The sequence below is a fragment of the Macrobrachium rosenbergii genome, chromosome 13 (assembly GCF_040412425.1).
Source record: "Macrobrachium rosenbergii isolate ZJJX-2024 chromosome 13, ASM4041242v1, whole genome shotgun sequence".
Taxonomy (NCBI): domain Eukaryota; kingdom Metazoa; phylum Arthropoda; class Malacostraca; order Decapoda; family Palaemonidae; genus Macrobrachium; species Macrobrachium rosenbergii.
This window is the reverse complement of record NC_089753.1, coordinates 43,197,706-43,225,431: the sequence shown is the minus strand read 5'-3', so window position 1 is coordinate 43,225,431 and position 27,726 is coordinate 43,197,706. Positions and strand designations below refer to the sequence as shown.

The 27,726-nt window shown below is 36.9% G+C and overlaps 2 protein-coding genes across 4 annotated transcripts in view; one reads left to right on the top strand and one right to left on the bottom strand.

Annotated features, from left to right (window-relative positions):
- LOC136845238 (uncharacterized) overlaps positions 1 to 27,726 on the bottom strand; it is a 211,881-nt gene that overhangs the window by 52,244 nt on the left and 131,911 nt on the right. The gene's annotated exons all lie outside the window — the stretch shown is intronic.
- Positions 1 to 27,726, top strand: part of stumps (DBB domain-containing protein stumps) — a 68,250-nt gene that overhangs the window by 23,691 nt on the left and 16,833 nt on the right. Inside the window, exons 2-9 of the mRNA XM_067115324.1 lie at positions 16,355 to 16,475; positions 19,323 to 19,404; positions 20,048 to 20,189; positions 23,381 to 23,553; positions 24,568 to 24,715; positions 25,193 to 25,344; positions 25,643 to 25,748; positions 27,505 to 27,695. Of these exons, the coding sequence (XP_066971425.1) occupies positions 16,355 to 16,475; positions 19,323 to 19,404; positions 20,048 to 20,189; positions 23,381 to 23,553; positions 24,568 to 24,715; positions 25,193 to 25,344; positions 25,643 to 25,748; positions 27,505 to 27,695 (1,115 nt within the window). The remainder of the gene's footprint in view (positions 1 to 16,354; positions 16,476 to 19,322; positions 19,405 to 20,047; positions 20,190 to 23,380; positions 23,554 to 24,567; positions 24,716 to 25,192; positions 25,345 to 25,642; positions 25,749 to 27,504; positions 27,696 to 27,726) is intronic.

Sequence of the window (27,726 nt, the reverse complement as noted above, 5' to 3'; positions counted from 1 at the left end):
ATTCACAGCATTGTGACCCACACTTTGAGAGAGAGAGAGAGAGAGAGAGAGAGAGAGAGAGAGAGAGAGAGAGAGAGAGAGAGAGAGAGAGAGTCTTTCAAATCTTTATTTCCAATATACATTGGTTATTCACACTCAATTTTACAACTGACAACAACAGCTAGATTAAGATAAAAGATTACGATATATATATATATATATATATAATATATATATATATATATATATATATATATATATATATATATATATATATATATATATATATATATATATATATATATATATATATATATATATATATATATAAACGGAGAGAGAGAGAGAGAGAGAGAGAGAGAGAGAGAGAGAGAGAGAGAGAGAGAGAGAGAGAGAGAGAGAGAGAGACTGACTGAGTGTGTGGGAATGCCATGCAATGCAAAAGTGAATCACTTGAGAGACCTTGCTGCCAAAAATGGCCCGTCCCAAAAGTACAGGCATCGTCGAGTAACTACAACGATGAGATTAAAAAGGGAAATGAAAGAACAAGGGATAGAAGGCAATAAGAAGAGTATTTCAGTGAATGGCTGATGCCAAAAAGGGAGTGTATAGTATAAGTTTGACAAGTGGACCCGTCTCCTGTCAAGAGACCCAGAGAGATTGACAGCTGGTTGACGTCCCTTCATTCCTCTGCCATTTCAACTGTTGATGCCAAAGTATGAAGGGGGGGGGGGTTACGTCACTTGCCCGTGACGTCACGCTCTTGTGCGCAAACAAATAGCTGGAGCAAACGCAAGAATGACATGTATGTGCCCGTCGTTTGTCAAAACGTTCCCCACCCCTTTGACTGACTCTCTCTCTCTCTCTCTCTCTCCGTTTTTCAAAAAATATTTTATCTTAATCTAGCTGCTGCAAGTTGTAAGACTGAATGTGAATAACCAATGTAGGCCTAAACTGGAAATAAAGATTTTAAAGACTCTCTCTCTCTCAGACACACACACACACACACACACACACTAAGAAAAAGTACCAAAGTATAAGTCCGTCTTTCCTATACAGGCACAAGTAAGGGAAAAGAAGCACAGAGATAAATAAAACAAAATTATTCTTTTTTCTCTCTGTCTCTTAAATACGTAAGGAAACAGAAACACCACATTCAGTCTCTCTCTATCTTTCTCTCTTTATCTGAACACCACTCCATCTTGAGTGCATGTGTGTGTGTGTATGTGCGTCTGTTTGTTGTCGTTGCAAAAGGAACGCCGAGCATTTCCTTGCGAATGAAGAGGTTTAAGCATCCATTCCCCTCCCCCCTCCCTTTCCCCGTCTTCCTCCTCCTCCCTCCTACAGCGTATCCGGTTATAGCAGCCATTCTTATTTACGTCCGCTGGCTACCGTGGAATTCTTGGCATGCGCAGTCCGCGCCGTCTTTTCACGGCCTCTTCCGGTTCGAATCCCATTCATAAGATCGGATGACGGGACGACGTTGCCCAACTCATCCCCCTCAGGAGATGCTGCTGAAGAAGTTGTGCAATCAGATGATGATCTCTCCTCTACCTGTCTTTAGCTGGTGGGTGTGTGTGTGTGTGTACTTGGATCGTGTGATAGAGGAACTCTTAGTGAAGGTTTGTGGTCTCTTCGAGAGTCTCGTGTGGAGAGAGAGAGAGAGAGAGAGAGAGAGAGAGAGAGAGAGAGAGAGAGAGAGAGAGAGAGAGAGAGCTATTTTCGGCTCTTCTGTGTGTGTGTGTTAAGTTTAGATTTATTTCGAGCTGCACGTGTATATGTGTGTGTGTGTGTTTGTGTGAGAGAGAGAGAGAGAGAGAGAGAGAGAGAGAGAGAGAGAGAGAGAGAGAAAGAGAATGTTAAAATTTATGGTGCACACTAACAGAAATTAAGCAGAAATGGAGAGAAAAGATTTTAGAAAGGAGAGAGAGAGAGAGAGAGAGAGAGAGAGAGAGAGAGAGAAAGAACTGCTTTTGCACGTACCGAACTAGTACAGTACCAAGAAGAATTCGGCTGAGCCTTAAATAAACAAACAGATTTAGTGAGAAGCACTCCGGATTTGTTGCAATATTTTCAATTTATTTTTGTTCACCTTTGTCTTGGGGTTTACAGGGAACACTGTCTTCGAAATTCTCTCTCTCTCCTTTCCTTCCTGCAACGGTGCACGTGAGCGCTAACCTTTTTCACTCTCTCTTTTGAAATCCGTTTCCTCTCCTGATCTGCCTCACTTTCTAATAGAGAGTCCTGTACAGCTAAACATCCACCCCCCCCTCTCTCTCTCTCATCTTCCTTTTTAAAACCCTTTCTCTCTCCTTTTCTGCTTAATTTCATTTAGTTTTTCTGCTAATTTCAAATAGTGAGTACCATAAAGTTTAACCTTCCCCCCTCCTCTCTCTCTCTCAATTAAGAACTGCTCAACATAAACAATATAAATTTTTAGTTTTCTGTAAAATAAAAAAAAAAAAAAAACTATTGTGCCGGCTTTGTCTGTCCGACCACACTTTTTTCTATCCGCACTTTTTCTGTCCACCCCCAGATCTTAAAAACTGCTGAGGCTAGAGGGCTGCAAATTGCTATGTCGATCATCCACCCTCCAATCGTCAAACATACCAGATTGCAGCCCTCTAGCCTCAGTAGTTTTATTTTATTTAAGATTAAAATTAACCGTGCGTCTGGCAACGACAAATGACAGGCCACTACCGGTCCGTGATTAAAGTTTCATGGACCGCGGCTCATACAGCATTATACCGAGTCCACCGAAAGATAGACTTATTGTTAGTGGCCTTGATTACACGCTGTTTAGAAAACTCGACTGCGCCAAAGAAACTTCGGCGCATTTTTTACTTGTTTCATATTGCCGTTTGCATTAGACTGCAGAGATCTCTTGCAAATGTTCTTCCACGCTCGACTTTCTTTTATTTGGGTCCACAAACCAGTGCCTTTATCTAGCCCGGGCCTGGAGTAATAAAAAAAAAAGAAAGAGAAGGGGCCAGGTATAGGATGATGGAGCTTCACAGAAAACGGAAGAGAGAAGAGATTCCCCAAGCTAGACTGAAAAGTGGAAAAGTAATTTTATAAGTAATCTGTAGTGGCGAAGAATTCCACAAGTAATATTGAGAGTAATTAATATTTCTATTAGTAATAATGAACCGATCTGAATATGTTATGACAATTTTATAAGCATATAATTCCTCGTAACCCAGACTCAAACAGAAAATAAAAATACAAGTAATTTAACTCAAATATTCTCCTCGGGGGGAGGCGGGGAGCGGTGCCGTCAATGCACCTCACTCGGCGCACTGTAGGCATTACTACAGGTGCTTGCAACGTTCCTTCGGCCCCTAGCTGCAACCCCCTTTTCATTTCTTTTACTGTACCTCCGTTGACATTCTCTTTCTTCCATCTATCTTTCCACCTTCTCATAACAACTGTTTCATAGTGTAACTAAGAGGCTTTCCTCCCTTTGTGCTCTCAATTTCCATTTCAGCTTGGTCTTTGGCCTAAAGTCTATATTCTAATCTATTCTAAATTCTATACATTCCATTCCATTTAACTCAAATATTTCCAAAATGCAAGAAATCTTTAAACCCTCCAAATGCAATTTCTACAATCATATTTCCTCTCTAATTTAGCGATGCAGTTTTAAACGATGGTGACGGGCCGTGTCACTATCAAGATCTGTCTCACGTTACAGGTGTACTCGTACCTTGCAGGTCTTCCTCTCCCTGTGTGACGCCTTGTGTATTATTCTTTATTTATTTATTTCTCTTTATTCTCGAGTAGCTGTCTGTCGTCTTTTGGTGCGTTTGCGAAATATGGTTTCGTAAGCGTTGTGAGATTTGGTGGATGCAGTGACTAGACGATTTTAAATAGTAAAAAATTGAGTGGGTGGTGCGCACGTAAAGGCAGAATATATGACTGTGGCCACCTGTTGTACAATATGTAGAAAACGCTATATTTGTGAGGATCTCTCTCTCTCTCTAATGAGGGGAAACACCTTTCAGAGCTCATTGTTTCTAGAGACAAAATTTTATATTGTATAATTATATTTATATATATATATATATATATATATATATATATATATATATATATATATATATATATATATATATATAAAAGCATGAATGACTATGTATGCATGTATGTATGGGTGAATTTATGAATTTACTTTATTATTATTATTATTATTATTATTATTATTATTATTACTATTATTATTATTATTATTATTATTATTATTATTATTATTATTATATTAATTAACCATAAAGTGAATGCATGAAGAAACGTGGCTGAAATGTTCTACTTATTTTAAATGACGCTACAAATATGGCGTATGTTTTCCATCTGTTGTAAATGACTTCACTAATGAGGTATAAATTTTCCACCAGTTCTGTAGGCACTTCAACTTCGCACTTGTGTCCTGAACTGTACACTTTTCGTAAATGACCTTATGAACGTAGCTTATATATTCCGTTTTTATGAAAGACCTCATGAACGCAGCTTATGTTTTCCTGCGTGCCATGAAAGACTTCATGAACGTGGCTTCAAATTTTCCATTTTCATGAAAGACCTCATGAACGTAGATTACGTTTCCTTACTTGCCATAAAAGACTTCATGAACGTGGGCTTCAAGCGTTTAATTTTCATGAAAGACCTAATGAACGGAGCTTATGTTTTCCTGCGCCCCATGTAAGACTTCATGAACGTGGCTTCAAATTTTTCATTTTCATGAAAGACCTTATGAAAGCAGCTTACGTTTTCCTGCGTGTCATGAAAGAATTCATGAACTTGGCTTCAAATTTCCTCTTTTCATGAAGGACCTAATGAACGGAGCTTATGTTTTCCTGCGTGCCATTAAACTCTTAAGAACGTGACCTCAAATTTTCCATTTTCATGAGAGACCTCATGAACGCAGCTTTCGTTTTCCTGTGTGCCATTGAGCTCTTGAGAACGCGGCCTAAAATTTTCCACTTTCATGAAAGACCTCATGAACGCAGCTTACGTTTTCCTGCGGCTTGGTGGACTTCATGAACGTGGCCTCAAATTTTCCACACGAGTTCCCGTGATCGTCAGAGATGTCGTGCCCACGACACAGCCTGACATTTATGAAGTAGAGTGGCGGGGCTGCGCCCAGAGATGCTCTTATCAGATTACGTACAGGAAGTGGGTAATTTTTATTGATTTTATTTTTGTCTTTGACTTTTGGGAGGCTGTGCGATATATCACAGACGCAAGGACTCGAGGCATCGACTCCACTTGCATAAATTAGCTTTGGACAATTATTGTTGTAAGAGGAGGAAGTAAACAGCTGAAGGGTTTGGGAATTTGATCTAATATTCTGATAGTTGTGATGTTTTCAGGAAATGAATAAATTTTATATATATCATTTTGGGTACATACAAGAATAATGTAATACCTTGGAAAGCTGATATATTGCTTATTCAGACATGCATTCATAAACCTACCTTGAATGAATGAGTGAATCAATCTACATATATATATATATATATATATATATATATATATATATATATATATATATATATATATATATATATATATATATATATATATATATCACACATTAGGCAATGAATGCCCCATTAATATTGAATTCACATAACCTTGTGAGTACCTTAGATACAATGGGAACTATATATTATAAGTGCATCTACCCTGACCAGGATTCGAGCCCATCTGGGTTGCAACATGGGCGACAGTGATTCAGTCATCAGTCTCTTCTGGTCCGAGCAGAGGCACTGACACAATTCCCATAAGGTGTAAGGTATTCACAGGGTAAAGTGAATTCGAAATTAATGGATCATTTGTGACCAAATATTTTTAAGTGTAAAAAAATGCCACTTGTAAAGTGAGTGGCAAACTTTCATACATAATCTTGCTTTGCTCCACCTATTTGTTTAACCGTTAAGAACATAGAATTTAGGCCTAAGGCCAAGAACTGGAACCTGTAAGGTTATTCAGCACTGAAAGGGAAATTGACAGTAAGAAGTTTGAAAGTTGTAACAGGAGGAAAACCTCGCGGTTGCACTATGAAACAATTGTTAGAGAGGATGGAAAGTCAGATGGAAGAAAGAGAATATGAACGGAGGTACAGAAAAGGAATGAAAGAGGTTGCAGCTAGGGGCCGAAAGGACGCTGTAAAGACCCTTTAGTAATGCCTACAGTGCACCACGTGAGGTGCACTGGCGACACTAATCCCCTACGGGGTTTAACCGTTAAGGGTATCTGTGCTATTATTCAACAATGCTCATGCATCTTGGTAGTGTAAGAAACGTTCTCACTAATTTTCTGTGACCTTGTGTTTTGCCATAGTTCCTGTACCAGTAGCATTTCCTTGCTTGACTTTATGCTCATGCATGCAATCCTTATGTTTATTTCTCTTTTTTGGGGGGTTTATTGGTTAATAATTTATTGCTATTTGCTTTTACTACATACAATGTAACACCTTTTTTTTAAAGCCCACTTCTTATTTATCATCAATGATGTATATTCTGTAGAAGCCTTCTATTAAGTTCATAATCGTTTATTGATATATAACCACGAATACATGAATACCATTAGTAATAGTAACAATACCTTTTTATGGTTTTTTTTATGTATTAATTCAGAAAATTCAGCACTGTTTACATTAAGGTTCGGGTTAGGTCAATCAAGTGAACTTTTCTTTGCTTCCCTATTTATTTTCTGTTCTTTTCTTCATCAACAGTTGTCGGCATGACTGATCAAGCACTAACGCTACCATCCCATCCCTCCCCTTCGCAGAAAAGTGGTCATAAAACGACCCTCTACGTGCATATTTTCGTAAAGGACCGCGAAATCTCACTCTCTCTCTCTCTCTCTCTAGCTACCGTTGAAGAACATGACGAAATGACCAAGGGCATGAAGAAACATCAGTACCTTGGTTGATGAGACCTTAGTGCTAAGTTTGAGAAATGACCAAGGGCATGAAGAAACATCAGTACCTTGGTTGATGAGACCTTAGTGCTAAGTTTGAAGAAACTTTAGTATTAGATATGAAGAAACCTTAGCACTAGGCTAGAAGTTCTAAGTTTGAAGAAATCCTTAGTACTAGGTCTGAAGAAACCTTAATACTAGTTTGAAAAAACCTTAGCACTACGTCTAGCGGCAGGTTTAAAGAAATCCCTTGGCTGGAAGAAACCTTAGTATTAGGTATGAGGAAACCTTAGTACTAGCTTTGAAGAAACCCTAGTACTAGGTATGACGAAACCTTAGTACGAGATTTGAAGAAACCTTAGTACTAGGCTTGAAGAAACCTTAGTACTAGGCATGAAGAAACCTGAGCACTAGGTTTGAAGAAATCCTTAGTTCTAGGTTTAAAGAAACCTTAGTACTAGGTTTGAAGAAATCCTTAGTTCTAGGTTTGAAGAAACCTTAGTACTAGGTTTGAAGAAATCCTTAGTTCTAGGTTTCAAGAAATCTTAGTACTAGGTTTGAAGAAATACTTAGTTCTAGGTTTGAAGAAACCTTAGTTCTAGGTTTGAAGAAATCCTTAGTTCTAGGTTTGAAGAAATCTTAGTACTAGGTTTGAAGAAATACTTAGTTCTAGGTTTGAAGAAACCTTAGTACTAGGTTTGAAGAAATACTTAGTTCTAGGTTTGAAGAAACCTTAGTACTAGGTTTGAAGAAATCCTTAGTTCTAGGTTTGAAGAAACCTTAGTACTAGGCTTGATTTTGTAAAGAAATCGCAAAGTGCCCCAAATTACGTGAGTGCAATGCGAGATAGGGTATTTATGGCGCATGCTCGTCAAGTGGCACCGGCAGCATGTTGCATGACATCGTGAAAGATGCGATCTCAAACCTGTAGAAGAGCTTTGCAACAGGTGCCGCACGTTGCACTTTAATGAATGGGATGAGCCGGGTTGCTTCCTCCCCCCTTCCCCGGTTAGGTTGGTGGAAGGGGTTTGTCAGGTAGGGGGGTATATGGAAGTAGACACGAGGAAGATGGGGGTTCATGGGGCAGATCGCATGTCTCTATCAGTGTCAACCCATTAATGGGGAACGGGGGTGGGGGGACAGAAGGGAGACGATGTTTCTAGTGAAAAGAGGGGATGGGGAGGGATAGGGGATGGGAGGGGGAGGAGGTGGTGGACTTGGGTGTAAAATTAGTGTCACCCGTTTATAAGGATAGGACAGAGGGTAGGTGGGAGGCTGGTGGTAATGGGGGGGGGGGGAGGAGGAGGAGGAGGAGGAGGAGGAGGAGGAGGAGGAGGAGGAGGAGGAGGAGGAGGCTGAGTGTAAAATCCCGCTATAAATATTCCTCAATGTTTATCTTAGCCTCGTGGGATAACCTCTAGGCTCTTCTTCGCTTTCCTGTTGTTCGAGGTTTTCTTGATCTTAGATACGAATGAGAGAGAGAGAGAGCATTTTAAAATTGAACAACCGAACTAGTTTTCAAGATAACCTCGTATGAATCGGTTCAGGATTTGCAACTTTACATTCCTCTGAAAGATATCGGCTATTTGCGCTCCTTTTAAAGATTTGCACCAATTACGATGATTCAAAGCTCTGAAGTCATTTCGTGAAGACTGAATCATATGGCAATTTCAAGAAATACTTGAACCCCTAGACACATTTTCAAGAAATGAACCACTGAATTGTTAGAATTCTTGTCATAATACTCCATTTGAAGACACGTTTCGCCGAGTATACGTAAAAAATACACCACATACACTCCTTTGATGACATGCCCCATCGGGTCCTTTTGAACACTTGAACCTTTATATAGATTTTGAATATTTTCACTATCAGACACTATTTACTGCTTTTCTGATAACACGCCCCATTTTTTTTAACACTTGAACCTAAATTTAGCTAGCTCTTGAATATTTTCACCGCCAGACTATTTTTACTCCTTTTGATGATATTCCCCATTGGGGTTCTTTTGAACCATTGAACCTTTAGCTAGCTTTTGAATATTTTCACCATCAGACTCGTTTTACAGATTAGCCATCGTACTTTTTGAGTGCTTGCTACATTGGCATTTTTTCAGACCATGCCTCTGTGGACCCATTTAGTGATTACCGATAGATTTTCACCTCTGTTGTCAATTAAGTTTATGAAATCGACGAGGCTGCCTCTGCGAGAGAAAAAAAGTAAAGATTAATTACCAAACTGATTGATGTAATATAATTAGTTTGACGGCTGTTAGGAAACACAAACCCAAGTTATATACAGACTGAAGAAGGCTGCTCTTCTTCCTTTTTCGTATATACTCGTATAAATACTCTTTTTCAAAGCTTTGATTATGTTTTTATGTCTCCAGCCTCCATTGATGACAAAATGCAACCAAATGCGCGTGCGTGAAGTACGCATTTGGATGTGAGATTGGTATGCGCGCGTACTAATTTGTATAATAAATGTATGACTTAACTTTGTGAATGTCTCATCTTTTCATCATTCTTTTGTGCGTACGTTTCCAAGTGTCGGCCTTTCCCAGTGAGTGAATTCCCACTCTTTTTTTTTTTTTTTTTTTTTTTTGTAATTTATTTCAATCTTTTCTCGTCACCGTATTTTTCCGATAGGAATTTCCGCCACCTAGCGTCCGCCTCTGATGTTTATTATCACACATCCTCCTGCGGGTATCTGAAGCGGGCTGGCCCTCTTTCTGGGCGAGCGTCACGGGGGAATACCTCTTAAACAGAAGCGATCTTCCCAATTGCGTAGTGGGCGGGGAGGCATCTACAAGAGCTTACCGCCGAGAATACTCTTCTTTTCATCTGCGTCTTTGGGATTTCCGTGTCATATGGAAGCCCTCTCGCCGCTTAGGGCGTTGTCGCCGTGTGTGGGTGGATTACACGGCGCTACTGCGGTGGCCGCTAATAGCAGATGTTTAGTAGTACTGTAGTAGTCATTGCTGTTATTAGGTAGGCGACGTTTGTGGTTGTTACAAGCAGAATTAAAAGAGTATTCTATTTAATCCTGGGTACAAGATGGACAACAGTAGCGGGGGTAGTACTGTGGTAGGTAGTTAGCATGTCGCTAGGAGATGCCGCGAGTGCTGTCTTTAGATAGTGCTGGTTTCGTCATAAGTATCTGGGAAAGAGCAAGAGCAGTGTTCATTAATAGCGATGATCGCTATTAGCAGACGATTAGTAAAAGTAATAGTTGCTGTAATCATATAGATGTCACTAGCGGTCATTACCGGTGGATGGCCTATAGTATATCTGTAGTAATTGTCGCTACTAGCAACCGCATTAGGGGTCGGTTTTAGCAGAAGGGTAGTGGTGTTATTGGTGTAGGCCTATTATATCACAGCGAGTTGTTGATAGACGTGTTATTGCTAAACCCAACCTTTTACAAGACATATTAGGTTATTTATAACGGGTAATAATTCATGACGATATGGCAAACCTGAAGTATCTCAGAAATAGGCCTATAATTGCGTATGTGTTCTAACGCACACAAGCATGTAGCGTCATGCTTCTGTGCATTGAACACAAACGCTTATACCCCCTAGGAGGTAGTGTCGTCAGTGCACTACTTACGGTTCTTTACAGCGTCCCTTCGGCCCCTAGTTGCAACCGCTTTCATTCCTTTTACTGTACCTCTGTTTGTATCCTCTTTCTTTCATCATACTTTCCACTCTCTCTTAATGTTTGTTTCATAATGCAACTGAGAGGTTTTTCTCCTGTTACACCTTTAAAATCTCTTTAATCTTAGTTTCCCTTTCAGTTCTGAATGATCTCATTGGTCCCAGTGCTTAACCTTTGGCCTAAATTTTATATTCCAATTCTATAAATACTTATCAAACACACTTTACTAAGAGATGTGCAGTAGTGGCCTACAGTCCTTCCGTGAATAAAGTAAAAATGAAAAACTTCTTGTGAGGTCATAAAAATGCCTAGAAAGAGCGTAAAGAGCATATCATTAATTCCCCAGGAGCATATTCCGCAGCGTTTAAGCGTTTAGGCACTCTATTAGTCCTAAGCATCTATGGGCGTAATCACATCCCCCTCCCACCCTACCCCCTTCCTTCAAAGCCCTTATAAATAACCAGCGAGGGGAGAAAAAATTCCCCTCTCTTTAGGGTTAAGCTGTAATGTAAAACTTCTCTCTTTTTTTCCCTATTCCGCAACTCAGAGGGCTTTAGGAATCTCCTCTTTGGTGGTTCCTTATATATATATATATATATATATATATATATATATATATATATATATATATATATATATATATATATATATATATATATATATGTATATAATTATTTTTTGTTATTTTAAAATTTATTTTTTTTTTTTTTTTTTTCTTTTTTTTTGGAGTAGGGCATTTATGACAGGCTGACTAATGGCCGGGGTAAGGCAAAATGAATGAAAAATCTTAGGCAGGTAGGAGTCTATGTACGGAAGACTTTAGTTGTGAATGTATATATATATATGTACAGTATATATATATTATATACGCGCATATATATTACATATATATATATATATATGAATATGTATATCTATATATATAAATATGTATAAACATATACATATATACATTCACAACTATCCCTTCTGTACATAGACGCCTACCTGCCTAAGATCATTCATTTCCATTTTTTCAAATGCTTGTTTATATATATATACACACACACACACACATTATATATATATATATATATATATATATATATATATATATATATATATATATATATATATATATATATATATCTAAACAAGCATTTGAAAAACGGAAATGCGTCTCTAGTTCCCCAAGCAGGCACGAACTCGCGTCTATGTGACGCAGTTTGTGTATAAGGAACTCATTGCGTCACTTGAATGCGGGTTCAAGCCTGATGCAGCAAGACATATTTCTCTTTGCATAGAGAGAAATGGCGTTATACTCATACACTGTAATATATATATATTTTTTTAATTTTATTTATCTATATTACCTTGAAATCACATGTAAGTGCTGAGTATACATTCTGAATCCTTAACACTGTTATTTCTCGATCTCCCAGGGAAATGAGTTCCACTTATTAATAAGAACAAAGCACCTCAGGAATGGCATTTCTCTATGGAATTTTCAAATTCATGACTTATCGTTCCGTGAATTAAGGGCTGTTATTGCATATCTGATTACCGGCTTTTTGTTCCTGGTCGTTTTTGCAATTTTCATTAGTTATTTCAGCAATATTCTTTATGGCACTTTTTGGCAACTTGCGGGCGAAATCATTCATGCTCAAATGTAATATATTTTAAATGGAAATTGCATGAAATGCACAATGAGTATGCATACTAATTGTATACATACACTGTACAAGAGGATGTGTGTAGGCGGACAAGGGACGTCTTTTTAAAATTGAAGCAGCTATTTTCGAATAGCTTAGAACGTTACAAAATACAAAAGATTTGACTAGCCAGCTCTGTAAGATTTAATTAGCAAAATGAGGTAGGTCTTTTACGAATCATGGGAAACTGGAGAGGAATATTAGGAATGGAAATGGATACAGACATATCTCCTACCATCACGTCAAACTGAAGTACAAATTCTAGCTGGATTTCCCAGGCATCTGCGTATCAGGCTACGCTTGGAAAAACAAACAGAATTTCCTCAAGACATTTCCATATCTTATCTCTGCTTCCTTCCGCTAGAGGACGCAGTCGAGAAGACAGCTACAGCATTCTGTGGGAGTTATTTTATACCTAGTTAAGAAGCTTCTGGTAGTGTCTCTGACCACTTGTCTGGATAAACGTCTCTGCTCGGCGATTTCATGGTTTAAAACCTTCGTGAAACTTTTTTTTTTTTTTTTGTGATTTTTTGGTTTGAAAGTTTTCGAGGCTTTGGTGATCTCGGATGCAGAAATGTTACTAATTCTTTGAACTTTTTACCTGTTCAAGGCGCACAGATGTATCTGAATTATTTATTTTTTGGTTTAACAGATTCTTGAAACTTTAGCTTCTGTTACTGCAAAAGTGAATATCATCAGTTCTATTGACTAAAATTATTCACGAAAATTTGGTCCTCTTAACTGTTGTTTGTTTTTTTCCTTAAAATGTTCGCAAAACTAAAGTGTCTTTAACTCAAGATATATAAATGTTAGTGACTCCTTGATCAGAAATGAATCTTGGAACTGGGCTGCTTTTGACTGCAAAAATATAACGTCAAATAATTTTTCGAAGTAAAAAACAATGATGTCGTACGAGAAATATAACTGCTCAACGACTTACTGATTTAAGAACGTGTAATTCACACATACACAAATGTCAACTTGATCGCTGAATCATGTATATTATTGATTTCATACAATGAGGACATTAGTGAAAATCGGGTCTTTCTATTCCAGAAGCGTAACTAATGCGATTTCTTAGTGTGGCTTAACAACACTAGCGAAAATTCACTCAGTCAGTTGGTTTCTCTGGCCACACTGTGACCCACTGTATACTGCCAACAACTAACTCCAGAGGTCATTTGCAAGTTTCAGTAGCTTCGTTATTTTTTCCTTCACCTCGAGTAGGACTTGGTAGGATACTCTCTGTGAACGTTCGTGAAACTTGAAACTGGTCAAAAGAACTATTCACGTCAAGCTCTTGCAGAATTTTTCTTTCATAATCAACTGAAGAAACTGTTAAGGTGACTCCTCGTATCCGAAGGAAATCCGTTCGCCTCCGGAGGAAAAGGTCAGGTCAAATCACCATGGGGGGAAAGGAACAGGTCAAATCACCGAAGCTGGGCAGCAGAAACACACTTCCAAGGAAAGTCAGTGGGCCAAGTCCACCACCGGTTCCCCCCCGCGACGCCAAGCCAAAACTGAACAAGAAAGAATCCCCTCCGAAGGCGTGCTGGCGTCCTACGAGTCCTCCGAGAACCTTTGCACCGCTTCCTCCTCCGAGCCTGACGAATCGAGCATCTCCTCGGTATCATATCCTCCAGGATATCATGGGAGCAACTCGCGACGAACTCTCGCATTCGTGGAAATGCACGAAGGAGCCTCCACTGCCGGCGCGACCTCCACCATCGAGGTTGGCCCCGAGGAGGAACATTTCCGAGCCTTTCCCCTACAACTGGAGTGTGGCCTCCAGGAAGGACAGGTTCGAGCAGCCGCCATATGGCCCGCGGGAGCGCATGGCCCCTATGTCAATGTCACAGCCCGAAGGAGTGATTAAGAGGGACCTCGAGAGGATCAGGATACCTCCACAGTTGCGGAAGGCTTACGAGAACCATTGGCCGCTTCTCGTCGATCGATCTGAGCGAGAGCGAGCCGAAGATGTTGCTGAAGCTCTGAGCAACGATGCACTCGGTATGTATATATTAATCTCTTTCCCTCGCGTAGGGTGTGGTCAGCACTTGATGGGTGACTGTCAAGTAGACACATACGCCGTCGGCATTTAAGCTCTTTGGGCACTAAATAAAAAAAAAAAAAAAAAAAAAAAAAAAAAAAAAAAAAAAAACAGAATGGTAACACCTACTGCAAGTTCCTCGGAAACGGCTCAGTAATGTATATATATACATACATATACTGTATATATATATATATATATATATATATATATATATATATATATATATATATATATATATATATATATATATATATATATATATATATATATATATATGATGTTCCATAACAACAAATTCATCAACACACTTTTCCCCCCGTCTTAACATACATCAATCTTCTCATATCAGCCTCTCTTATCTAGTTTATTTTCCCATTCAAAATCCTACCATATAAAGTCCTTAATTTGCCAAGTAATGTTACATTTGCCTCTATGATCTTTAACTTTATAGAATGGAACAATTAATCTTCTCACTCATTTATTTGGCACCTTTCCCACATCCAGACATACGTTATAAACTCTGGTCAGCCACTCAACCGCACAATCGGCAACGTACCTCAGCGTCTCACTTGTCACTCTATCAAATTTGGCATTTCTCCATTCTTCATCCTCTTAATTAACCTTTTCCACTTGCATTATTCATCTCTGTCTCTCATATATCCTCCTCATTCAACATATCTCCAGGATAGTCCACTGATCGAGGAATGCATTCACTGTTAACAGTACCTCTCTGTCAGCATCTTTTATTCTGAGATCCATTTTCCCATTAACCTTACTCTTTCAATTTACTTCTCAGTAAAAACAATTTTATTCTTCTCAGATTTAATATTCACGTTCTCTCCTCTGTTTCTGTTAACCTGCCTTCTTTTTCTCTCTTACGTTCTTCTTGACTCCCCTGTCCATCATTTCTGTCATGCAATTTGTACCTCAAACAATCTTCTCTCCTTCGCTAATCTTAAAAATGTAACATATCGTGAAGTATCTGGCTATTTCTATAAAAATTCTACGCTATTGCGTGAAAAAATGGAAGGATATTAAAAACTTTCTGTTATAGTCTTTCTGAATATTTTTTAGATATAATAATAATAATAATAATAATAATAATAATAATAATAACAATAATAATAATAATAATAATAATAATAATAATAATAATAATAACTAGAAAACATTCAGGAATGCTGAAGCAATTTTGACGATTCTTAACACCTATGTACAATAGAGGGAAAATGTTACGTTACAGCTGGCAGTTTTCCTTAACAGTGTGGATTTACGATAAAAATGAGGATAATGATGGTAACGACAGTATAATCATTATACAAAATGAAAAGAATGACAAAAAAGAAAAACTGGAAAACACACCGGATACCAACGTAAGTAAGGTTTGGCCGAGTGAAAATGACAAGCTGTACATGAACATTGGGCTACAGTTGCAGGTGCATCAGGAGAGAGAGAGAGAGAGAGAGAGAGAGAGAGAGAGAGAGAGAGAGAGAGAGAGAGAGAGAGAGGGATTTTTCGTAGTTAAGAGAGGAATAGCTTGTTTTGACCTTCCAGTTCTCGTTAGTGATATGAGCATTATATATACTGGAAAACTGATAGCTAATGTTTGGCTATTTTCCCCCTCCGCCCCCAGCTGCACCCATGAACCCGCAACAGCTGCATAACAGTAGGTACATAATTCACTGCTTAAGTCAACAGATAAGAAGGACAAGTAGCAGGAGATCAGCAATATATGTTATATATATATATATATATATATATATATATATATATATATATATATATATATATATATATATATATACATATATATATATATATATATATATATATACATACATACATACATACATACATATATATATATATATATATATATATATATATATATATATATATATATATATACATAACTTCTGCATCTAAATATATATATATATATATATATATATATATATATATATATATATATATATATATATATATATATATATATATATATATATATACGTAACTTCTGCATCTAACCATTACAATTCTTATTATTTCAGGCGAAAGCGGCGAGGTCCACATTGTTATACTCTACGCTCAAGATGGCTCTGATTGGAAGAACTACCTTTACGAGCTGTTCACCCAGATGTTTCCAAAGGAGGAAGGATGCCAAGCAGTCAGGTAAGAAATAAGTTTATTGTATATACATGTATATATGTTTATATATATAAATATAATAATAATGAATATGTATATGTATATATAATAATAATAAATATGTATGTATATATAATTACATATAATCACGTTAATGTCTTTTAACTTCGATGAAGTGGTTTTTGCCATTTTCAACCAGGATTTTGAGATGTGGTATATAATTAAATGCTTAGGTAAAAAAAAAGCCACAATTGATTTGGCAGGACGTGCCCAAATAATTTTGCCCATATATATATATATATATATAGATTGATAGACTATAGATAGATATGTATGTATGTATGTCTGCATATATATGTATATATGTCTATATATATACACATTCCTTTTTTCTCATCTCAGTAGAACTAAATATAATCCCCAAAAGAATCAGAGTGAAGGACAGAAAAAGCTCTGAGGCTGAGTCACAGATATAAATGGCCGAAGAATGTGCCTTACTCCTCTTCCTTTTCTTCTTCTTTGACTAAAAATAAGAAGTTGGGAGGTCTCATGTGAATGAGAGCCGTTCCAAAGGCAAATCCCGTCTACTACTACCGCTAGTGCTACTACTATGATTTTTCTGCGTAGGGAAGATTAAGCTGTTTATAAACAGGTTGGCGTGTAAGACCCACCGATGCTATTCGCCGACTGTCAAAACTTCAATCAGGTGCTCTCTCTTTCTTTGAGATATATTTGAATGAGTGCATTAATTTTCCTGCATTTCTTGTAATTGTTGGGCCGTTATGTGTGTCTGCGCTGTGTATAGTGAATATGAATCTAAGGTTATATATATATATATATATATATATATATATATATATATATATATATATATATATATATATATATATATATATATATATATATGTATATGTATATATATATATATATATATATATATATATATATATATATATATATATATATTAGCGGATCGCCTCCTAAGCTAGAAAACAAAGTTCGACCCTCGAAAGGAAGCGGGTTTTGGTCCGATTCCCGATCAGTCCAGTATGCCCATTTTGACCTTTCGATTTTAATTTTTCTTAGGGTTTAATACATTTTCTGAAGAAACCTTGATATATATATATATATATATATATATATATATATATATGTATATATATGAATGTATGTATAAAATGTGTTTGTGTATGTGGAAGAGGTGAGTAAAAAAAAATGATACTTCTTGTATTTAAAGAGTGCAAGCTGGATATTTTGGCAGTCAGTGGGACAAAGGTGAAAGGGCAGTGGGTGCAAGAATGAGAAACAACAGAGTGATTGTTTGAATGTGTAGCGCTATGAAGGTGTTGCAGTTGTAATGTCAGGAAATCTGTGAACTTGTGAATGAGTATATATATACAGTATATATGTTAGTTCACTGACTGTGTGGTTAAGATTGAGTGTACCGGAGAGCGAGTGTATATAGTACAGTGTCAGCCTGGTCTTTCACTGATAGGCAGTTCAGACTACAAGGAAGTTTCTGATAGCATCTGTTTTCAGGCAACTGCCTGGGTATAATTCGTCTTTTGGATGTGTCTGTACCGAAACCTTGTTACCTGAGAACACTTTTCACACTTAGAGTTCAGTACCTTTTAGTCTGTTAAGCCTAGATTTCTTTGGTACGTCTCTGCACAGAAATGTACCTTATTGTACGATTATTGGTTGAAATTAGAATCAAGCTTTTTTTTTAAGCAGTTCTTTGTGTCCAGATTTCTGAAGAGGGCCAGGTGAAAATAATTATCATCCAATGAAAAAAAAAAAAAAGATATGCAGTATATAACTAAAAACAAAATCGGTTTCACCGTGGCTGTCAGTTTAAATCAGGCAGGGTGCCAGCAACTACTCATGCTCGTCCGAGCAACATGTAATTGTTCATTTCATCCCCGAAAGTGAAATGAAGAGAATGTGCGTGAATAAGCGTCAACTAGCACGCCAGAATAATTTTAAATATACGACGATATCCGGTTGCCAACCCCAGGAATAAACGTCCACGGGAAAAGCGCGGGAAATTCCATCCGTTGGAGAGTCACCTGGGGCCGGGCGGTAAATGGCTCTTGATACTGATGAATATTCGGTGACAAACAGCCGCATGACTCTACAGAGAGAGAGAGAGAGAGAGAGAGAGAGAGAGAGAGAACAGGTGACGGCAATTTCATCTTCACAAATGGCACGTTGGCAGGTGACAGCTGTGACAACATCGTAGCAAGGTGGCAGCGGCTTCTCTCACCTGTTGTTGTGAGAGTTGGAAGCTGTTGGTAACGGCTGTTTATGCTTAGGGTTTAGGAACGTGCGTAGGCAGGCGTTCGGAGGTTGTTAGGACTACATCACGAAAACTTGGACCTCAAAGCACGTAATAAATTATTTCCATTTTGGCCAGTTTTGACGGTAATCCCTTGATAACTAAGTCTGCCAAGTTTGACTTCTAAGTTCAGAGACAGAACAGGTCAGGGATATAGAGTTTAGGCCAAAGGCAGGGGGACCTATGAGGTCATTCAGCGCCGAAACGGAAATTGAGAGTAGAGGAGGTTTGAAAGGTGTAACCGGAGGAAAACCTCGCAGTTGCACTGTGAACTAGCTGTTAGGAGAGGGTGGATAGCAAGATGCAAGAAAGAGAATATGAATGGAGTTTCAGTAAAAGGAATGAAAGGGGTAGCAGCTAGGGGCCGAAGAGACGCTGCAAAGAACCTTTAGCAATGCCTGCAGTGCACCGCGTGAGGTGCACTGACGGCACTACCCCACTACGGGGCTTTTTAATTTAAACCCAGAAGTCAGTGATCCGTTATGTTGTAATATCATTGAGCTAGAAATATTTATGTCCCACTTTTCTTTCAGAGTCGAGGTGAAAAATGTTGAGGAGATAGAGGACACCGTTGGAGGTCTGGAAGCGGTGAAATTGAAAGAGGCGAGGTTGCAGGTATAGTATAGCAGTTTGCAGAACTCTCTCTCTCTCTCTCTCTCTCTCTCTCTCTCTCTCTCTCTCTCTCTCTCTCTCTCTCTATATATATATATATATATATATATATATATATATATATATAACACATATATACTGTATATATATATATATATATATATATATATATATATATATATATATATATATAACACATATATACTGTATATATATATATATATATATATATATATATATATATATATATATATATATATATATATATATATATAACACACACACACACACACACACACATATATATATATATATATATATATATATATATATATATATATATATATATATATATATATATATATAATAATCAATAGACGATCAGGTGTGAAACAGAAATAAATTTCTGGCTCACATCAGGATCGAACCCAGATCTTTCAATTGAAAGGCACATAGCCTACATACATACATACATACACACGTACATACATACAGCATCTCAATCAGTTTAAATTTCCTGTATCCTTTTACAGAGTCAAGTTAGCATTCCTGTATCATTTACAGATTTATATGTCATTTACAGTGTGAGAAAATGAGTAAGATGTTTTATGCATTTTTGCTGATTTTCCCCTTAACTTTTCCCCAGATCGTCATCATTTCTCCCCGGTTCATGGAACACATAGCCGGCCATGGAAGGAGCGAGATAGGCCAGCTCTTTGAACCAGAAAAGGTTTTGGGTCTCCTACTCGGCGTCAATGACAGCCAGTTTTCCATGGCACACTTATCAGGTATGGATAAAGGACTGATTATTATTATTATTATTATTATTATTCAGAAGGTAAACCCTATTCATATGGAACAAGCCCACAAGGACCGTTGACTTGAAATTCAAGCTTCCAAAAAGTATGGTGTTCATTCGAAAGAAGCAACAAATGGTAACGGGAAATATAGAAAGAGAAGATCAGTTACCAGAAAAACAGATAAATTAACAAATTAGTAATAAAAATGTAATTTAAAGTAAAATATTAAAATACAAGGAGAATTGTATTAGGGTAGTAAATGCATTGCATCTTCGCTTGAACTTCTGAAGTTTCAGTTGCACGACATCCTCAGGGAGGCTGTTCCACAGCCCAACGGTGTGAGGAACAAAGCACCTCTGGAACCGAGAAGCTCGACAGCGAGGCACATTTACTGCATACTGGTGCTGCTGTTCAGCGACTCTGGTTGCTGTTGGCAGATAAAGGGGATCAGGGATCAATTGTGGATGTGAAAGATCTCTGTTAAAATACAACTTGTGAAAAACTAACAAAAAAGATACCATCCGTCGATGGTCCAAGTTAATACTAGGAAACATTCATTAAGAAACCCATAAGGTGTGCCAGGTAGCGGGATAGTGCCGTCAGTGCACTACATTCGGTACACTGTAGGCATTACTTAAGGTTTATTGCGGCGTCCCTTCAGCCACTAGCTGCAACCCCTTTCATTCCTTTTACTGTACCTCTGTTCATATACATTTTCTTTAATCTTACTTTCCACCCTCTCCTAACAATTGATTCATAGTGCAACTGCCAGGTTTTCCTCCTGTTACACCTTTCTTTTTGCTTTCGCCTCTGAATTACCTCATAGGTCCCATCGCTTGGCCTTTTGACTAAATTTTATATTCCATTCCATTCCATAAGGCCAGTGGCTTGAAAACCAAGGTTATTAAACATAATTTTTTTTTCATATAGGACATTTCAAGTCTAAAAACTAAAGCAACTTCAGAGTCGCTTCAGTAATGTTACAATTCATTTGGGCTCCGTTTAAGAGAAAAGAGAAAGTACCACTGAGAATTTTGTCTAAATTGGAATTGGGATATAAAATTTAGGCCAAAGGCCAAGCGCTGGGACCTATGAGGTCAATAAGCACTGAAAATAATGTTAAAACAATTTTAGAAGAGGGTAAAAAGTAAGATCAAATGAGAATATGAACGGAGGTATAGTAAAGGGAATGAAAAGGGTTGCAGCTAGGGGCCGAAGAGGCGTTGCAAAGAACATCGAGTAATGCCTACAGTGCACCGTGTGAGGTGCACTGATGGCCCTACCCCCCTACGGGGATTCTTGTTTCAGTAACAAAGACCCAGAGATTCTGCCGAAATCCAAATGGCAGAACAAAACATCAAGTGGCATTAAAACCGTCATGTCTATAGGTATAGGAAGGCATGCAAGCAATATGAAATTTTTGAAACTAAAAAAAAAAAAAAAAAAAAAAAAAAAAAAAAAAAAAAAAAAAAAAACCCTGAAAATTGGAGAACAAATGTATTTAGGAAATCCATATACAGCTTTGGGGCGTCATGACACTCCAAAACCATGAGGATTTCTTAAATAATTTGTTCTAAAATTTGTGGTTTTTTTAAATACCTAGTTTTCTGGGTAGTGGAAGTGCTGGAAAAAAAAAACTAAATTTGACTCCATGGTTATTAAGTTATGTTGAATATTCCAGATAAAAAAATGGCACTGCTACCTATAACAGCGCAATGCGAATTATGGCGCGGGACCATGGTACAAGATCAGCTAATCAACAAAGTCATGTAATGCATGTGGGGTATAGGGGAGAGTTTCACTGAAAACACGAAAGAAAAGAATAGCATTCATTGCATAATGGTCTATATTATTTTCTGAGCCAAAAACAATGTCACTAGTACACACGAAACGACAAAGGTTCTAGAACACTGTCCTGAGAACAGCCAGCTATATAGATGCTATCAACATTTCTCAACTTGTGTACTTTATTCTATGCCTAATGTTCCCATTTTACGAAGCCTGCTTCATAAGTCATTCCTTTGACTCTGTTTCACAACAGTGACTTATGAAAAATTGCATCTGGGTCAAAATATAAGCTCATAGCTTTTACTTTTGTTTATTCCCTTCACTAGAAAGGATCAGAAAATTGAGATACATGTTTGCCATTAAGTTCAAGGTTTATTTTTATTACTTTCACAAAAATGACTAAGAGAAATGTCATTTGTGTTAAAACCTAAGTTGTTTTTCTTCCTCATTTATTTTTTTTACCCAAGAAGTTGGAGAACTGACATCTGTCGTAAAATTACCCTCAGCTTGGATGCTGCAGTACTACCTTTTAAAACAGCTGTTCACCCACAGCTGATTGGTTTATGCTAACTTGGCGTTGCAACAACTTACGTTATTGACGCTAATTGGGAATAGGGGCCAGCAAAGAACCACAATGACAGGATCAGCAATATGTGTACACATACACACACACACATATATACAGTATATACATATTATATATATATATATATATATATATATATATATATATATATATATATATATATATATATATATATGTGTATGTATGTATGTATGTACAGTAAGATTGCGAAACCTGGGATTTCGTGAAATCACCAATTCACTTAGGAACATTTGATCGCCGAGGGGCTAGTACTAACACGGTGAAACAGTGATTCATCTGCACTGTTTTGCCGTATTTAGTACTAGCCCCTTGGGGATCAAATGTCCCTTAGTGCATTTGATCCCCAAGGGGCTAGTACTAAGCACGGTGAAACACATTTGATCCCCAAGGGTTACTACTAAACATGGTGAAACACATTTAATCCCCAAGGGCTAGTACTCAACATGGTGAAACAGTGTAGATGAATCACTGTTTCGCCGTGTTTAGTACTAGCCCTAGGGGATCAAATGTTCCTAAGTGAATTGGTGATTTCACGGGATCAAATGTTCCTAAGTGAATTGGTGATTTCACTAATTCCCTGGAAATTTCAAGGATTTTGTGAAATCCCTGGTTTCACAGTCTTACTGCAACACATATATAATAGTGCATCAAAAGTTAATGAGAGACATGTATCTCTCATCCAGGACCTGCTTTCACCTATAGGTATATGCACACGAACCTCATACAGTAAACTTTGAAAATTCTGAACATGAGTACAGTAATTCCAAAATATCGTCACTTTCAGCCCTCTACTCCTACAAGGACTGGCACCGTCTGAAAGTCCGGAATTCGGACTTGAACTTCGTCGAAGAAGTCCGCTGCGAGGCACTGAAGATTCTCAACAAGAACAAACTCTATGTTGACTTCCTCGATGAGAGGGCAGCCAAGTTCAAGGTGTCCTCAAGAAAAATAACGATGGTAAAGTCATAATTTTCCTTCACTTTAAACCTATATCTTTACCAAAAGATCCCCGATTTAAGTGCAAAATTCCATAGATTGTATGTAAATCTCTCCTATTTTAATTAACATGGTTGTGGCTTTGTTACCATGTCTTGTTTCGTTTGCACTTCTCTTATTATTAACTTAATCCGAGCTTCACTGAATTTCAGTTTCTCAAGTAATTCACAGTTCCTGATTTTTTTTTTTACTGAAATTTTCCTTATACTTTTTTTTATCTAGTATTTTCTTTGTTCAAGTTTCAGCAATCATGAACCTTCATTACTAAATTCTGTGATTACTTAAACATTCAGGTACAGTGTTTCAGAACAAAGTACAGTAACGTATATTATTTTCCCAAATACAAAATAAAAAGGCTTTCATATGTTATTTAAGTTAAAGGAAGTAATGCTAGTGTGAGAGAATAGTTTCTTGTCGTCAGTTATCTCTATATCTTATGTAATGGCAAATATATACTTAGATGTATGGTACTGAAAAGAATAGTCCAAATATGAAGCTCACCATAAGATGGTTCAGCATATTGCTTATCATATTACCACTGTTATTGTGATAAATTTATTATTTGGCTCTTGACTGACTCACCTGTGGTCTTCTGTGCTCTCATTATCATCTTAATTTGTCAATTGTTCATTTTCACATAATTTAAGAAGACAGAATGAAATGCTATTTTTGTGTCGTGAGAAAGTTCTGTCAGACAGAACATGAATATTGTTTTTTACATCTATTTCCTCAGCAATTTTAGCAGGCATTATTTATTTATTTGTTTATTTATTTATTTTTTTTTTTTACCAGATAACAGCCTGAAACTAACTTTCCTCATTCCTCCTCAGGCCACATTCAAGCCCATTAAGCCTTCAAAAATACTTTATATAATAAAAAAAATAATTAGATTTTGTATCTATGCTGTTGGTAGCTTATTAATATTAATGATGCCCTGAAAAAGCCAAACTCATTTCATGTATTTTTAAAATGCAGACTCAAAAGCAACTTTACATTATACTTAATGACGAAGTGGGAAGGTCCGATTCTGTGCAGGTGTTCATAGAAGTACCTGGAAGGAGCCCAGCACCCATCCAAAAATATCATCTCCTGAATCCATACACCATATGGTTTACAATGCCAGGTATGAGTGCAACAATACAATACAGACCATTTTATAAGTACAGACACCACCGTACTTACAACTAGTTACGTTTTGGACGGCCGTTTGTATGTTGAATTGTTTGTAAGTTGGTTACTGTACTCTTCATGCCTTCTTAAGTGCAGAACTTTATGTACAGTATTTTCATCCTAAAACACAAAACACTTTATGTACAGAATAGGCTCACAAAACAAAATTTGAACTTACGGGTGGCAAAGGGGAATGCTTTGAACACAAATTTGAACTTACGGGTGGCAAAGGGGAATGCTTTGAACACAATTTTAATTTGCGATCCCGTTTGTTTGTATCTCTGAATGTTTGTAAGTTGAATGTTCGTAAGTAGGGTGGTGTCTGTAAATGGCAAATAATACAGTATACAATAAATATATTTAAATGAAACATAGGACTGTATTTTCTTAAACCATAGTAAATGTTATATCCTAACTGTTATGCTTTCAGAGGAGTTCTTGAAAACGTCATCCATTCTACAAATCAACATTCTAGTCAACGGGGTTGACATGGGCTCTCGACAACTGAAGTGCGAGAGTCACATGGATACACTAAGGGATATTCTAGCCTGCGTTGCAAATCCAACTGAATTTATGTGTCAGGTCTGCTTGATTTTCTTCTTTTTCTTTTATTATTGCTTCTGAGAGTCACCAGAGAATGAAATGGAAATTGATAGGAATATTAATAGAAAGTAAATTGGCAAGAATTTTCCTGATAACAGGTGCATTTGACCCCATTTTGAGTGTTTTGCTTAAATTTATCAGTGCATGAGATTTGCAGAAAAAAATATTAATTCATTGTATTCTGATTTTCCTGTCATTTATATTTTCTTAATCTTGTGCTGAATTCAGATTTGAGTATTCTCAAGATGTGCTTCTACATACCTGGATTTTTTTTCAGGCCCTTAATATTAACCCAATATGTGAGGATCTCGACCAGAAGCTAGCAGAAAAGGTAAAACATCGAATGCCTCTTGCCAAGATTGATGAGCCTTTGATACAAAGAGGTGAGAAATATTAAATCGTTACCTTGAATGTCTGTGCCGAATTATGATAGTGTATATATGTCATAGCTTGGTACCTTGACTATTTAATTGTCTGTGTTTGAAGGTATATTTAACTAAATGTAAGCTAGGTAGGTAGTGTAAGAAGGAAATAAGTACATTAAATTGTCAGAAAGAAATTGTAAGTACATTAAAACATCCAAAATTGCAAGATGCCACAATGGCAAGTAATTGCAAAAATTAGCTACAGGATCTGCAAAATGGAAAATCCATTCACAGAATTTCAGCATTGCACCAAGAAAAATTTTTCCCTGGAATATGGAAGGGAACTTTTTTTCTAAGATTGGATTTACACCCTCACGGATATTGTCATTTGGGAAAATTTCATGTGGGGAAAAGAATATTCATCTCAAACTGGGAAGAACAAAAGGATTGTTGATAACAAGTTTTGAGTGACACTGTTGGTCATTACTGCTGGATATGGTTAAATGACTATTCTTTAGCCCCAACTAATTGTTAATGCTGATTTTATAGAACTGTATTAAAATTAATCTCCAATTGCATCATGCAAACCTCCAACAAGAGTAAGGGCTGTTCAAAGACTTACCATGAAGCCATTTCTAAAAAGAAAATTATAAAAAGATTTGCTTGTTGCATATGAAAAATACAACATTCTAACTTAAATATTATTGTTGCTCATTTTCAAAATGCTACAAAAAAATTACCATTGTTCACCATTACAACATGAAATATAAATTTACAAGAAGTGAGCACCCTCACTCTCAAATAGTAAACCCAGAATCTAGTATGTTTTCCAATTGACGAGTTTTGGACCTCCCAGAAATTTCAAAGGGTTAATATCTCTGCATATTAGAAGTTGATATACATTCTTCATCATCCATATTTCATTTGTTTATGGAACAATTCAGTATATAGTTTTCTATTAAGATGTGAAATGAAAATGAGCAGAAAGGAATTAAAAAGGACAGACTGTCTGTAAGCACTAAGCAAACTATGTCTAATGAGTTTAAGACAGTACTGTAAAAAGAAAAAAAATACACATGCTGCCATAAAGTGATGGGATTTAGTCATTTACATTATCTTACCTTGGTTACCCAAAATGAATTACATGGCAGCGATGTAGCAACTTTTCTTCTCCTGACAAAACCATACTTGCCCTCAGTTTTTCATTAAGCTCTAGATTACTGCCACAACTAAGGTGTCTATAACGAAGTGTATTAGGAATCTATATTATTTGTGTGGTCACACAATAAACATAATAAGATCTTTAAAGTTACACATCTGAATTTCCGAGGTTATCTTACTATGTACTGTAGTTCCAAAAATGGAACATGACATTTCATCACAATGTGGATTTTTAGGTGGTTTAACCATAACTACTGTGTTAGTAATTTAAACAATGTCCATGCTCACAATATTTTCTGTTCATTATTATTTGGATTTATTTGTATGTGGGGATATATTTGGCAAAGCAAGTACATTATGTTTATTTCATAATGATTTGAAATGCTGGGAGGTAAATTTCTATTGTTTCTCTTTAAAATTTTTTCATTTTCCATTATAAATATTGCAAATTAAGATCCAGTCACACCACAGAAGAAAAAATATATGTAGTTGGAAAAATATGCTGCATGAAACAACAGTTATCACTGTATTGTGGTATTATAAATTTTTTTTCATGTACAGTGTGGTGGCCTTCTTTTATAACTAAAATAACATTTTCATTTTCTTCAAACAGAAGTTGGTGAATTCCCAACATGGCTGCACTTCAGCGCTTATTACGGCCTGGAGCGACTGACTTGGGCCTTACTCGAGATTCCAGGTGCTGAAGAAGCACTGACCTCATCCAACTGCTATGGACACACACCTTCTATTCTTGCCTATAAGAAGGGTTTTTATTCACTGGCTCAGAAACTTGAAGATGTTGTGGTTAGTAAATAACAAGTCACTAGCAAAGCTT